General features: G+C 54.7%; 1 protein-coding gene across 2 annotated transcripts in view; it reads left to right on the top strand.

Moving 5' to 3' along the window:
* Positions 1-11,586: 11,586 nt before the first annotated feature.
* The window catches only part of KIF3C (kinesin family member 3C), a 67,477-nt gene continuing 63,252 nt past the window's right edge, over positions 11,587-15,811 (top strand). The window contains exon 1 of one of the 2 annotated variants that reach the window (XM_075341326.1): positions 11,587-13,526. In XM_075341326.1, the coding sequence (XP_075197441.1) occupies positions 12,114-13,526 (1,413 nt within the window). In that variant the 5' untranslated portion in view covers positions 11,587-12,113. The remainder of the gene's footprint in view (positions 13,527-15,811) is intronic. The other variant, XM_075341327.1, reaches the window with a different exon arrangement.

Genomic DNA, 15,811 nt, shown 5'->3' with positions numbered 1-15,811 from the left:
GTTTCTGTCATTACCTCCTGGCTTCTGACCTTGGACCATTTACCTGTTCTTGTCATTACCTCCTGGCTTCTGAACTCGGCCGTTTACCTGTTCTTGTCGTTACCTCCTGGCTTCTGACCTTGGACCGTTTACCTGTTCTTGTCATGACCTCCTGGCTTCTGACCTCGGACCGTTACTTGACCACGTCTCTGTCTGCTCCCTGAATCTAATACGTACTCTCCTGGAATTCTGACCCTCGGCTTGTGACTTGATTGCATTTCTGCTTACTCCCTGTGTTCTGTCATGTCCTCCTGTTTCTTGACCCCGGCTTGTATGACTACCCTTCCTTATATACTATCTGTAAGTAGTGACTAGCATCTTAGATCTTTTGTTTGTTAAATCAAGGTAAGTTAGACATTGTCTCATATCAAACTGATCGGAGTCCTATTGTCTATTAACACTAGAAGTCCCAGAAATTTCGAGCTCCCCCTGAAGTCCTGAAAGAGGGTCAAATGACCCTTAGTCCAAACTGACAACTTTGATGGCTCCAATTAGCATTCTTTCATTTGTAAATGTGGCCATTGCCTGAGGAATCTGCAGGGGGCAATTGTGTTGATCCACCTCAACAAAGGTCTTGTAAGAGAGTGTAAACAAAAGAATGTCATTCGACCTGTCTCTGGGTTCTAAAGGTAGAAATGCTAAATGACCCCTCTCTGGGACTTCTAGTGTTAAATGTGGATTGTCTGTTAAATGTAAATTGCTTCAGCCCCTTTGACTACATAATTCAGAGAAAAATTATGCAGTTGGACTGAACCAGCAACCAGAGAGCAGCCATCGACAACCAAACCTGGAAGTCCCAATACTCTGAAATTAGAACTATGGAGTATATAAGGGCCTTGCTTCTGTCACCAGGTGAATATTTACATAGTTACATAGGTTGAAAAAAGACCTAGGTCCATCTAGTTCAACCTTCCTCCACCAATTCTACATTTTGTACATGACCTCAGCCTGGGAGCTACGGTTCCAGCCGGAGAACCACAAAACTGCTTCAGGATATTCTACAAGACTTCAGCCTAGGAGCTACGATTCCAGCTGGAGGACCACAGAACTGCTTCAAGATTCATTCTACAGGATTTCAGCCTAGGATCTACGGTTCCAGCTGGAGGACCACAAAACTGCTTCAGGATATTCTACAAGACTTCAGCCTAGGAGCTACGATTCCAGCTGGAGGACCACAGAACTGCTTCAAGATTCATTCTACAGGATTTCAGCCTAGGATCTACGGTTCCAGCTGGAGGACCACAAAACTGCTTCAGGATATTCTACAAGACTTCAGCCTAGGAGCTACGATTCCAGCTGGAGGACCACAGAACTGCTTCAAGATTCATTCTACAGGATTTCAGCCTAGGATCTACGGTTCCAGCTTGAGGACCACAAAACTGCTTCAGGATATTCCACAAGACTTCAGCCTATGATCTACGGTTCCAGCTGGAGGACCACAGAACTTCGTCAAGATTCATTCTACAGGATTTCAGCCTAGGATCTATGGTTCCAGCTGGAGGACCACAAAGCTGCTTCAGGATATTTTACAAGACTTCAGCCTAGGAGCTATGACTTCAGCTGGAGGACCACAAAACTGCTTCAAGATTCATTCTATAGGATTTCAGCCTATGATCTACGGTTCCAGCTGGAGGATCAAAGAACTGCTTCACTGTTCAACCCTGAGCCAACAAATTCACTTGGAGAACCCAGGTTGGAACAATTCGGTCAGCTGGCTACATACCTTGCTGTACTCAGTCAGCTTTCTAAGCCACTATGTCCTCTCAGTGGGTGCCCGCCAAAAGCAGGGTGCTGCTGCGTTGGATAATTCGCCCTAGAAGTCCCAAACTCACCACCATGTGAGACTGTCGTTTGTACCATCTTGTGTCAGTCATTAATAAGCCTCTCTCCTCCGCTCTGCTCTGTCACATCTGTGCTTTTATGATGGCTATACCTTGTGCTTATGGTGGATGCACTCCTCACTCCTTTCTGGTGGCAATCACTGCTTACTCTTCACAGTGGCAGTACTCTATATTGCAGGTGGCCTAGTACTCTCCTCTGGGATAAGCAGTCAGCTCGGGCTGTGCTCTGTATGTCCTTTCTATAGTGAGTATGACTCACCCCTACTTGCTAGCCAGCTATGATGCAGACACTCGCTGCTGTGCTCGGTACAGGGGCCCATTTCTACCTCCAAAGCAGGTGTAATTGTGCATTTTGATGGGTTATTGGACTGGAAAGGGCCCATCCATTGTTTTTGCACAGGGGCCCTTTTCTGTCAGTGCCCACCAGTGGCATTACTCGTTATGGTGGAACACCGCTGCCAATCACGTTATATGTCACAAAGCGTGGCAGACAACACCATACGCACTCATTGTCCACACTCTTAAGGTGGTGTCACACACAGCGACAACGACGTCGCTGCTACGTCACCATTTTCTGTGACGTTGCAGCGATGTCCCGTCGCTCTCGCTGTGTGTGGCATCCAGCAACGACCTGGCCCCTGCTGTGAGGTCGCCGCTCGTTGCTGAATGTCCAGCTTCATTTTTTGGTCGTCGCTCTCCCGCTGTGACGCACACATGGCTGTGTGTGACAGCGAGAGAGCGACGAAATGAAGCGAGCAGGGAGCAGGAGCCAGCGTCTGGCAGCTGCGGTAACCTGTAACCAAGGTAAACATCGGGTAACCAAGGTGGTTACCCGATATTTACCTTCGTTACCAGTGTCCGCTCTCGCTGCCAGTGCCGGCTCCTGCTCCCTGCACATGTAGCTGCAGTACACATCGGGTAATTAACCCGATGTGTACTGTAGCTAGGAAAGCAAGGAGCCAGCGCTAAGCAGTGTGCGCGGCTCCCTGCTCTCTGCACATGTAGCTGCAGTACACATCGGGTAATTAACCCGATGTGTACTGTAGCAAGGAGAGCAAGGAGCCAGCGCTAAGCAGTGTGCGCGGCTCCCTGCTCTCTGCACATGTAGCAGCACAGCGACGCGTGTCGTTATGATCGCTGCTTCGGCTGCTGTGTTTGACAGCTAAACAGCGATCAAAACAGCGACTTACAAGGTCACAGAAAATGGTGACGTAACAGCGACGTCGTTGTCGCTGTTGTTTAGTGTGACCCCAGCTTTACATGCAGATCCAATTCAGGGCAGGCAGATGTGGCAGCGCCAGCAGACACAGGCAGGACAGGGGGTGGGCAGATACAGGCAGGACAGGGGGTGGGCAGATACAGGCAGGACAGGGGGTGGGCAGATACAGGGCAGGACAGGGGGTGGGCAGATACAGGCAGGACAGGGGGTGGGCAGATACAGGCAGGACAGGGGGAGGGCAGATACAGGGCAGGACAGGGGGTGGGCAGATACAGGCAGGACAGGGGGTGGGCAGATACAGGCAGGACAGGGGGTGGGCAGACACAGGCAGGACAGGGGGAGGGCAGATACAGGCAGGACAGGGGGTGGGCAGATACAGGCAGGACAGGGGGTGGGCAGATACAGGCAGGACAGGGGGTGGGCAGATACAGGCAGGACAGGGGGAGGGCAGATACAGGGCAGGACAGGGGGTGGGCAGATACAGGCAGGACAGGGGGTGGGCAGACACAGGCAGGACAGGGGGAGGGCAGATACAGGGCAGGACAGGGGGTGGGCAGACACAGGCAGGACAGGGGGAGGGCAGATACAGGCAGGACAGGGGGTGGGCAGATACAGGCAGGACAGGGGGTGGGCAGATACAGGCAGGACAGGGGGTGGGCAGATACAGGCAGGACAGGGGGTGGGCAGATACAGGCAGGACAGGGGGAGGGCAGATACAGGCAGGACAGGAGGTGGGCAGACACAGGCAGGACAGGAGGTGGGCAGACACAGGCAGGACAGGGGGTGGGCAGACACAGGGCAGGACAGGGGGTGGGCAGACACAGGGCAGGACAGGGGGTGGGCAGATACAGGCAGGACAGGGGGTGGGCAGATACAGGGCAGGACAGGGGGTGGGCAGACACAGGGCAGGACAGGGGGTGGGCAGATACAGGCAGGACAGGGGGTGGGCAGATACAGGCAGGACAGGGGGAGGGCAGATACAGGGCAGGACAGGGGGTGGGCAGATACAGGCAGGACAGGGGGTGGGCAGATACAGGCAGGACAGGGGGTGGGCAGACACAGGCAGGACAGGGGGAGGGCAGATACAGGCAGGACAGGGGGTGGGCAGATACAGGCAGGACAGGGGGTGGGCAGATACAGGCAGGACAGGGGGTGGGCAGATACAGGCAGGACAGGGGGAGGGCAGATACAGGGCAGGACAGGGGGTGGGCAGATACAGGCAGGACAGGGGGTGGGCAGACACAGGCAGGACAGGGGGAGGGCAGATACAGGGCAGGACAGGGGGTGGGCAGACACAGGCAGGACAGGGGGTGGGCAGATACAGGCAGGACAGGGGGTGGGCAGACACAGGCAGGACAGGGGGAGGGCAGATACAGGCAGGACAGGGGGTGGGCAGATACAGGCAGGACAGGGGGTGGGCAGATACAGGCAGGACAGGGGATGGGCAGATACAGGCAGGACAGGGGGTGGGCAGATACAGGCAGGACAGGGGGAGGGCAGATACAGGCAGGACAGGAGGTGGGCAGACACAGGCAGGACAGGAGGTGGGCAGACACAGGCAGGACAGGGGGTGGGCAGACACAGGGCAGGACAGGGGGTGGGCAGACACAGGGCAGGACAGGGGGTGGGCAGACACAGGGCAGGATAGGGGGTGGGCAGATACAGGCAGGACAGGGGGTGGGCAGATACAGGCAGGACAGGGGGTGGGCAGATACAGGGCAGGACAGGGGGTGGGCAGACACAGGGCAGGACAGGGGGTGGGCAGATACAGGCAGGACAGGGGGTGGGCAGATACAGGCAGGACAGGGGGAGGGCAGATACAGGGCAGGACAGGGGGTGGGCAGATACAGGCAGGACAGGGGGTGGGCAGACACAGGCAGGACAGGGGGAGGGCAGATACAGGGCAGGACAGGGGGTGGGCAGACACAGGCAGGACAGGGGGAGGGCAGATACAGGGCAGGACAGGGGGTGGGCAGACACAGGCAGGACAGGGGGTGGGCAGATACAGGCAGGACAGGGGGTGGGCAGACACAGGCAGGACAGGGGGAGGGCAGATACAGGCAGGACAGGGGGTGGGCAGATACAGGCAGGACAGGGGGTGGGCAGATACAGGCAGGACAGGGGGTGGGCAGATACAGGCAGGACAGGGGGTGGGCAGATACAGGCAGGACAGGGGGAGGGCAGATACAGGCAGGACAGGAGGTGGGCAGACACAGGCAGGACAGGAGGTGGGCAGACACAGGCAGGACAGGGGGTGGGCAGACACAGGGCAGGACAGGGGGTGGGCAGACACAGGGCAGGACAGGGGGTGGGCAGACACAGGGCAGGATAGGGGGTGGGCAGATACAGGCAGGACAGGGGGTGGGCAGATACAGGGCAGGACAGGGGGTGGGCAGACACAGGCAGGACAGGGGGTGGGCAGACACAGGCAGGACAGGGGGTGGGCAGACACAGGGCAGGACAGGGGGTGGGCAGACACAGGCAGATACAGGCAGGATACAGTCAGGACTGGCAGGATACTGGCAGCTGTCCAGCACAAACACAACATCACCCTTATAGGGACCGGGAAGCGTCATCCGTGTCGTGTAGTGACCGGTCTCAGGGCAGAGAACCTTAGTGCTGGAGCATCTTCTGGTGAACGTCTCTGTAAACTCCAAGCCACTAACCACTTACTGCGCTCCAGTATAGCACGGAATCATAGGGAATCATGGTGGAGAATTCCATTGACTTTTCTGCCCTTTATTCTGGGGTCCTACAGAAAGAGGCAAACCAGGGAGGATGGTGCTCAGAACACGCTGCTATACAACAAGTCACCACCAGAGGGAGCAGAAGAGAGACATGAGGGCTATACAACAAGTCACCACCAGAGGGAGCAGAAGAGAGAAATGGGGGCTATACAACAAGTCACCACCAGAGGGAGCAGAAGAGAGAAATGGGGGCTATACAACAAGTCACCACCAGAGGGGGCAGAAGAGAGACATGGGGGCTATACAACAAGTCACCACCAGAGGGAGCAGAAGAGAGAAATGGGGGCTATACAACAAGTCACCACCAGAGGGAGCAGAAGAGAGAAATGGGGGCTATACAACAAGTCACCACCAGAGGGGGCAGAAGAGAGACATGAGGGCTATACAACAAGTCACCACCAGAGGGAGCAGAAGAGAGAAATGGGGGCTATACAACAAGTCACTACCAGAGAGGGCAGAAGAGAGACATGGGGGCTATACAACAAGTCACCACCAGAGGGGGCAGAAGAGAGACATGGGGGCTATACAACAAGTCACCACCAGAGGGAGCAGAAGAGAGAAATGGGGGCTATACAACAAGTCCCCACCAGAGGGAGCAGAAGAGAGAAATGGGGGCTATACAACAAGTCACCACCAGAGGGAGCAGAAGAGAGAAATGGGGGCTATACAACAAGTCACTACCAGAGAGGGCAGAAGAGAGACATGGGGGCTATACAACAAGTCACCACCAGAGGGGGCAGAAGAGAGACATGGGGGCTATACAACAAGTCACCACCAGAGGGGGCAGAAGAGAGACATGGGGGCTATACAACAAGTCACCACCAGAGGGGGCAGAAGAGAGACATGGGTGCTATACAACAAGTCATCACCAGAAGGGGCAGAAGAGAGACATGGGGGCTATACAACAAGTCACCACCAGAGGGGGCAGAATAGAGACATGGGGGCTATACAACAAGTCACCACCAGAGGGGGCAGAAGAGACATGGGGGCTATACAAGAAGTCACCACCAGAGGGGGCAGAAGAGAGACATGGGGGCTATACAACAAGTCACCACCAGAGGGGGCAGAAGAGAGACATGGGGGCTATACAACAAGTCACCACCAGAGGGGGCAGAAGAGACATGGGGGCTATACAACAAGTCACCACCAGAGGGGGCAGAAGAGACATGGGGGCTATACAACAAATCACCACCAGAGGGGGCAGAAGAGACATGGGGGGCCTGCAGGAAGATACAAAGCAGGGAGGACGGTGCTCAGAACAGTCTGCTATACAACAAGTCACCACCAGAGGGGGCAGAAGAGACATGGGGGGCTATACAACAAGTCACCACCAGAGGGGGCAGAAGAGACATGGGGGGCCTGCAGGAAGATACAAAGCAGGGAGGACGGTGCTCAGAACAGGCTGCTATACAACAAGTCACCACCAGAGGGGGCACTCCTCAGTATTGTATGGGGGGGGTCACACATTTGAGTGGGGGGTCAGGATAGAATAATGCTAGTGTGAGCAGTTGCTATTATGATGGGGGAAGTATGGATATTGTTGTTATTGTGGGGGCATTGTGGTTATCACCAGGGACATAACGATTGATCGTGGTTGCAGAGGTCACAACCTGGGCCGTGTCTGATGCCACACATTCAGCTGAACTGTGAAGCAGCACAGAAATCTGTCATCTCCCTGTATTTGTGGTGCCCTATGCAGATGCAGGAGCAGCTATACATTGGCAGGTATCAGTCCCTAGGCCACCAGGACTTTCAAGGTCAGTGGCAAACTGAGAGACATCTATTAGCCTTTATATAAGGAGCAGTGAATTTTCCAGGAGCTCAGTGACGTGATTGAGTTTGGAAACTTCTAGAAGACACAGTGAGTTTTCCCTCAGGATTTGAGTCGCCACTCACTGGAAGGGATCAGAGATCCAGAGTTTTCTTGTCTTGAGATTCCCAGGATCCCAGACACCTTCTCCCAGGTCGGGAAGTAGGAACACACGACCACCACACAGCAGAGAAGCCCGACTCTCATTGGGGCAGGTCAGACCGCCATTATTGTGAAGGCTGTACGGAATGTTCCGGACTGTTCTGCAGAGCTTCCCTGTCCTGTCTCTGGCAGATTATACTCTGCTACACCGTCCCTACCTCACCATCCCCAGGAACCAGCCCTAGTTGGGGGGATGAGAGGACAAACCTCCTGCACTGTGCATCACCACCTAACTCCTGGGGACCTCCAGCAGTGCCTATACATGCTACCAGCCAATCAGAGGCCGGCAGCTGACGTTGGCATGTCCATGACTAGGGGTGCATGCCAGGGCATCCGCACGCCGATGTTTACTTCTAGCTCCTGCACCAGCTACAGAGGAAGACAGCGCGTTGATAAATTGTGGCCTTTTGTTTTCTAAGGGCAGATGTAGTACGGGCCCCTGTGCCTTGATGCCTAAGGGGGCAAAAATCACTGGAGGTGACTGCAGTGGTATAATTGGCCCATTATAGGTGGAGGCTCCAGTGCAGTGTTTTGGGGCCCCGATGCAGTGTATTGGGACCCCCCAGTGCATAGTACTGGGGCTCCAGTGCATGGTATTGGGCTCGGTGCAGGGTATTGGAGCCCCGATGCAGGGCGAAGGGGCCCCGATGCAGAGTATTGGGGCCCCGGTGCAGAGTATTGGGACCCCCCAGTGCATAGTACTGGGGCTCCAGTGCATGGTATTGGGCTCGGTGCAGGGTATTGGAGCCCCGATGCAGGGCGAAGGGGCCCCGATGCAGAGTATTGGGGCCCCGGTGCATAATACTGGGGCTCCAGTGCAGGGTATTGGGCTCAGTGCAGAATATTGGGGCCCCCAGTTGAGAGTATTGGGACCCCCTGGTGCTGAGTATTGGGGCCCCATGGCAGGGTATTGGGCTCAGTGTAGGCTATTGGGACCCCCCAGTGCTGAGTATTGAGACCCCACGGTGCTGAGTATTGGGACCCCCCGGTGTTGAGTATTGAGGCCTCAGGGCAGAGTATTGGGACCCCCGGTACTGAGTATTGGGACCCCGGTGTAGAGCATAGGGGCCCTGGAGCGTCACATTCTCCTGTATATAAACCTCATAGTGTCACTTCCCTGTCTCACCACCAGGTGGCAGCGCTCACCGCTCCCTATCACCCTGGTGAACAGCTGGGATTCCCGGATTTTCCGCCTTTCTTCCTCCGGTAATTCAGGATTTGGCCTCAGAGGTTCAGAATCAGGATTTTTTTTAATGTTTCTTCCACAATTTTTACTTCTTCATTGAAAATAAGAAGTACATTGTTTATATCCCCCCTCCCCCACTCTGACATTATTGTGGCTGCCACTAATGACCCTGCAATTCCCCCAGTATAGACGCCCCATACCACCATCACTGGGCACTATCCTATCCCTTTAGGAAAAAATTCTTGCTGTTTTTTCCCCTCCAATTATACCTTGAAAAAAAACTTAATGCTGCCCCAACCTCCCCGACCCGTCCCTTTAAGAAAAACTTCACATATTTTTCCCCTCCAGCCATCCCTTTAAGAATAACATCATACTTTAATTCCCTCCAATCATCCCTTTAAGAAAAACTTAATGCTGCCCCCCCTCCCCAACCCATCCCCTTAAGAAAAACGTCATGCTTTTTCCTCTCCAACCATCCCTTTAAGAAAAACATGCTTTGTTTCCCTCCAATCCTCCCGTTAAGAAAAATTCATTTTGTTCCCCCTCCACCCCTTTAAGAAAACCTTCATGCTTTATTTCCCTCTAATCTAATGTTCCCCCTCTCCATTCCATCCCTCTAAGAAAAAGTTCACGCTTTTCCACCCACAACCATCCCTTTTAGAAAGATTTCATGCTTTTTTCCCTGCAATTTTCCCTTTAAAAAAACTTTATGCTGGCCCCCCCTTCCCAAACCCGTCCCTTTAAGAAAAACGTCACCCTTTCCCCCCTTTTAAGATGACCCATAATGATTAGCCTCCCTCTAGCTCCCTCTGTCCCACTTCCCCGACCTGCTCCGCCCTTCCCACTGCCTTTTAGCCCGCTCGCTCTGGCCCTCTCTCCCCGGCCCACTATTTTCTGCCCGCCCCACCTGGCCCATTCACTCTGTCCCACTCCCTCCAGCCCTCTCCCTCTTGACCTCTCCATCCGGCCCTTTCCCCAGGCCCTCTCCTTCCAGCCCGCTCCCCCCAGCCCTCTCCCTTCAGCCCACTCCTTCCAGCCCTCTCCCTCCAGCCCGCTCGCCCCAGCCCTCTCCCCCCAGCCCTCTCCCTCCAGCCCTCTCCCTCCAGCCCTCTCCCCCTGGCCTTCTCCCCCCGTCCCGCTCCCTCTGGCCCTCTCCCTCCAGCCCGCTCCCTCTTGCCCTCTCCCTCTGTCCCTCTCCCTCTCCCTCTTGCCCTCTCCCTCTGTCCCTCTCCCCCCGGCCCGCTCCCTCTGGCCCTCTCTCTCCAGCCCGCTCCCTCTGGCCCTCTCCCCCCAGCCCGCTCCCTCTTGCCCTCTCCCTCTGTCCCTATCCCCCCGGCCCGCTCCCTCTGGCCCTCTCCCCCTGGCCCGCTCTCTCCAGCCCGCTCCCTCTTGCCCTCTCCCTCTGGCCCTCTTCCCTCAGCCCGCTCCCTCTTCCCCTCTCCCTCTGGCCCTCTCCCCCCAGCCCGCTCCCTCTTGCCCTCTCCCTTTGGACCGCTCCCTCCGGCCTGCTCCCTCTTGCCCTCTCCCTCTGGCCCGCTCCCTCCTGCCCTCTCGCCCTGGCACTCTCCCCCCGGCCCGCTCCCTCTTGCCCTCTCCCCTCTCCCTCCTGCCCTCTCCCCCCGGCCCGCTCCCTCCTGCCCTCTCCCCCTGGCACTCTCCCCCCGTCCCTCTCCCTCCGGTCCTCTCCCTCTTGCCCTCTCCCTCTGGCTCGCTCCCTTCAGTCCGCTCCCTCTGACCCTCTCCCCCCATCCCTCTCCCTCTTGCCCGCTCCCTCCGGTCCGCTCCCTCTGACCCTCTCCCTCTGGCCCTCTCCCTCCAGTCTGCTCCCTCTGGTCCTCTCCCTCTTGCCCGCTCCCTCTGACCCTCTCCCTCTGGTCCTCTCCCTCTTGCCTGCTCCCTCCTGCCCTCTCCCTCTGGTCCTCTCCCTCTTGCCCTCTCCCTCCTGCCCTCTCCCTCTGGTCCTCTCCCTCTTGCCCTCTCCCTCCAGTCTGCTCCCTCTGGTCCTCTCCCTCTTGCCCTCTCCCTCCAGTCTGCTCCCTCTGGTCCTCTCCCTCCTGCCCTCTCCCTCTGGTCCTCTCCCTCTTGCCCTCTCCCTCCAGTCTGCCCCCTCTGGTCCTCTCCCTCTGGTCCTCTCCCTCTTGCCTGCTCCCTCCTGCCCTCTCCCTCTTGCCCTCTCCCTCTTGCCCTCTCCCTCCTGCCCTCTCCCTCTTGCCCTCTCCCTCTTGCCCTCTCCCTCTTGCCCTCTCCTTCTGGCCCTCTCCCCCTGTTAGGCCACATTCACACAGGGCGTTTGCAGCATGACACTTTTCTTGCAGAATGCGCTTTTGTGTTTTTTGGTTTTTTTTTTAACTCTCTCCTTCCCAGGCCGAGGACTGTTCAGGGGGGAACATGTCATTGCACTGATATCCAGAGCCGCTGACCCTGCGCCTGTGCAGCATTAACCCCTCGGTGACTCCTGCAGCACAATGCAGCGCAGCACACAATGGCTCTGCATGCTATGTGCAGACATTCGGCCAGGCAGGAGGACTACCATCCCCAGAATTCCTATGCAGGATGATATCCGCCCCCTGTGGGGCTGAGGTCATCCTCCTCGGGTGGGTTGGTTTTGTGTTATCGGCTGCACAGTGGAGCTATCCTCCTCCTCCTTCCCTCCGCTATTCTCCAGGGCAGCATCATTCCCAGGCTCCTCCCCGGCCCCAGTCCCTGTTTTTCCCTGTCATTCTACCACAGACAGTGGCCGCTCTGCAATGAATGAGGATCCATCGCTGGGAAGACTCTAGGCGTTTCCAGCTGCTCGCCACCCAACAACATCAAAGAGGATCAACCGCTGAATCCGCAAGTGACACCCAGGATCGTCCGCAGCCTGGTCCCAGCCATCCGGCTGCATCCCCTCGCCGTGTCATCTGGTGGGCCACCATGGGCATCACACGTCTTGGTGATGGCAGAGAGATGCTCCTCGGAGATCATTGTGCTCGTTAATTCCGAGGAGAGAAGGTGAAGAAGAGGAGAATCCACCGATGACCGGCGGCAGCGTCTGAGGACATTTCTCCGTCTTCCTTGGAATAAACAATCTGATCATAAGGAGACACAAGAAGGGAGGGGAGACAAGATGTGCAGCAAGACGAAGAGCAGCGAGGCCCTCAAGGTGGTGGTCAGATGCCGCCCCATCAACAGGAAAGAAGAGGGGGCTGGCTATGACCGGATAGTGTCCATGGATGTCAAATTGGGGCAAGTGACCATCCGGAATCCCAGGGTAAATCCCGGGGAGCTGCCAAAGACGTTTACCTTTGATGCCGTGTATGATGCCAGCTCCAAGCAGGCGGACTTGTACGACGAGACCGTGAGGCCACTCATCGATTCCGTCTTGCAGGGGTTCAATGGGACCATATTTGCTTACGGACAGACCGGCACTGGCAAGACCTACACCATGCAAGGTATGTGGGTAGACACGGATAAAAGAGGTGTCATCCCCAACTCATTCGACCATATTTTCACCCACATCTCCCGCTCCCAAAACCAACAGTATTTGGTGAGAGCATCCTACCTGGAGATCTACCAGGAGGAAATCCGGGACTTGTTATGTAAGGACCAGACCAAGAAACTGGAACTGAAGGAGAATCCTGAGAGCGGAGTCTACATCAAGGACCTGTCTTCGTTTGTGACCAAAAATGTTAAGGAAATTGAACACGTCATGAATTTGGGGAACCAGTCGCGGTCAGTGGCCTGCACCAACATGAACGAGTACAGCTCTCGGTCGCACACCATTTTTGTTATCACCATAGAGTGCAGCGAGGTGGGTGTGGACGGCGAGGAACACATACGAGTGGGAAAACTCAACCTGGTGGACTTGGCCGGAAGCGAACGGCAAAATAAATCCGGAGCAAACGGAGAAAGACCCAAGGAGGCGTCAAAAATTAACCTCTCTCTGTCGGCACTGGGGAACGTAATATCGGCCTTGGTGGACGGCAGGAGCACCCACATCCCATACAGAGACTCCAAACTGACCCGCTTATTGCAAGATTCATTGGGGGGCAATGCCAAAACCATCATGGTTGCCACCTTGGGCCCAGCGTCTCATCACTACGACGAGACCTTGTCCACTCTCAGGTTTGCCAACAGGGCTAAGAACATCAAAAATAAACCAAGAATCAACGAGGATCCCAAAGACACCCTACTGAGGGAATTCCAGGAAGAAATCGCCCGGCTGAAGGCCCAACTGGAGAAGAGGGGGATGCTGAGCAAGAAACGGAGGAGGAACAGCCGCCGGAAGAAATCGCTGGATGGGGACAACGTGCCGGAGACGGAGGCTGAGGAGGACAACGACGAGAACCTCATTGAGAAAAACGTAGGGAATTACTTGAAGGAACAAGCGGAAAGGCTGGAGCAGGAGAAGGCCGCCATCCAGGATGACCACAGTCTGCTGGCCGAAGAGAAGCTCAAACTGATTGAAGAGAAGGAGAAGATGATGGAAGATCTGACCAAGGAGCAGAAAGCCACCGAGCTCCTGGCCGTGAAGTTCAAGGTAATTCTCAAAAATTCTGTTTTTAAAGGGCTTGTCCAGGATTAGAAAACATGGCTGATTTCTTCCCAAGAGCACCTCTTCTGTCCGTAGGCCATGTCTGGTATTATGGCTGAGCTTCAAGGTGCAGCTTGGCTTTTGCCAGAAATCAGACATATTTTTCTGACCTGAAATCTAAAAATGAATGATGATGATGACTGGTAGGCGAGGTGGGTGATAACTTATATGGTTCCTTCATGGTCCCGGCAGATATGGTGGTCCGGACGTGAGGACAGCTGAGTGACAACCTCTGTAGGACCCACCTTGTCTCCCACTTTTATAGGCATAGTAGATTTTGGTGACAGCCCAGCTTTGTATTTTGGTGAGACCTCGTGAACTTGCCGTTGACTTGGAGCAATGACGGGTACCTTTAACAATGTGACAGTTAACCCATTGATGTGCCAAATCTAGAATTAACCCTTCCATGTTCTCGCCCTCTGCTTATCCCCCAGCCCCGCTGGTGTCGTGTACAGGTTCCTCCTGGCACCTCTTCCCTCGGGACCTCCTGCTCCATGGCTTATCACAGCCTCATCTTGTGCAGGTGGGCACAGGGGTGCAGGGGGTCCTGCGGTACCGTCATACACAGGCTTTTCCCATGCTCCATCAGATACAGAATAGCGGAGCTACCCTCCGACTTATGGCACCCAATAGGACATGGACTCTGGACCACCTTCAGCCTCCTGCCCAATAGGTGGACAATGCAGACTCCAGGAGAGTGCACAGTGTCAGGAGGCTGTAATAAAGCCCAACTAGAAAAGTAGTAACTGTAGAGAGATTACGGCCAGCAGCTCATCCGCTCTGCAGATGTGTATATGGCGGACGGTATATGGTGTCCGGATAGATGAGGTCAGAATCACAGAGTGATTGAGGATGTGCCAGCTGGAGCCGGTCCGGTCATGGCTCCGGAACAATGATAATCATTGGATGATCTCGTGCTGACATGAACATCTGGAAGCAGTGTAAAGACTCACATATTATGCACATGGGGCTGAGTACAAAGGATACCGTTACATATAGGGTTAATGACGTGTCCCTTGTGGTTATGTTTCACATATGTCCCCCCAACATTTCCAGAATCCAGATAATAATAATTATATTATACTCCAGAGCTGCACTCACTATTCTGCTGGTGCAGTCACTGTGTACATACATTACTGATCCCGAGTTACCTCCTGTATTATACTCCAGAGCTGCACTCACTATTCTGCTGGTGCAGTCACTGTGTACATTACATTACTGATCCTGAGTTACCTCCTGTATTATACTCCAGAGTTGCACTCACTAATCTGCTGGTGCAGTCACTGTGTACATACATTACATTACTGATCCTGAGTTACCTCCTGTATTATACTCCAGAGCTGCACTCACTATTCTGCTGGTGCAGTCACTGTGTACATACATTACATTACTGATCCTGAGTTACATCCTGTATTATACTCCAGAGATGCACTCACTATTCTGCTGGTGCAGTCACTGTGTATATACATTACTGATCCTGAGTTACCTCCTGTATAATACTCCAGAGCTGCACTCTCTATTCTGCTGGTGCAGTCACTGTGTACATGGAGACCTCCTTGTCTGACCTGTTTGGCTGCTTCAGTTATGGAGACCTCCTTGGTTGGCAGTGTTATAGAGACCTCCTTGGTTGGCAGTGTTATAGAGATCTCCTTGGTTGGCAGTGTTATGGAGACCTCCATGGTTGGCAGTGTTATGGAGACCTCCTTGGTTGGCAGTGTTATGGAGACCTCGTTGGTTTGCAGTGTTATGGAGACCTCCTTGGTTGGCAGTGTTATAGAGACCTCCTTGGTTGGCAGTGTTATAGAGATCTCCTTGGTTGGCAGTGTTATGGAGACCTCCTTGGTTGGCAGTGTTATGTAGACCTGCTTGGTTGGCAGTGTTGTGGAGATCTGCTTGGTTGGCAGTGTTATGGAGACCTCTTTGGTTGGCAGTGTTATGGAGACCTCCTTGGTTGGCAGTGTTATGGAGACCTCGTTGGTTTGCAGTGTTATGGAGACCTCCTTGGTTGGCAGTGTTATGGAGACCTCCTTGGTTGGCAGTGTTATGGAGACTTCTTTGGTTAGCAGTGTTATGGAGACCTCCTTGGTTGGCAGTGTTATGGAGACCTCCTTGGTTGGCAGTGTTATGGAGACCTCCTTGGTTGGCAGTGTTATGGAGACCTCCTTGGTTGGCAGTGTTATGGAGACCTCCTTGGTTGGCAGTGTTATGGAGACCTCCTTGGTTGGCAGTGT

The sequence above is a fragment of the Anomaloglossus baeobatrachus genome, chromosome 3 (assembly GCF_048569485.1).
Source record: "Anomaloglossus baeobatrachus isolate aAnoBae1 chromosome 3, aAnoBae1.hap1, whole genome shotgun sequence".
NCBI lineage: Eukaryota > Metazoa > Chordata > Amphibia > Anura > Aromobatidae > Anomaloglossus > Anomaloglossus baeobatrachus.
This window is presented reverse-complemented; position numbering and strand designations above follow the sequence as displayed.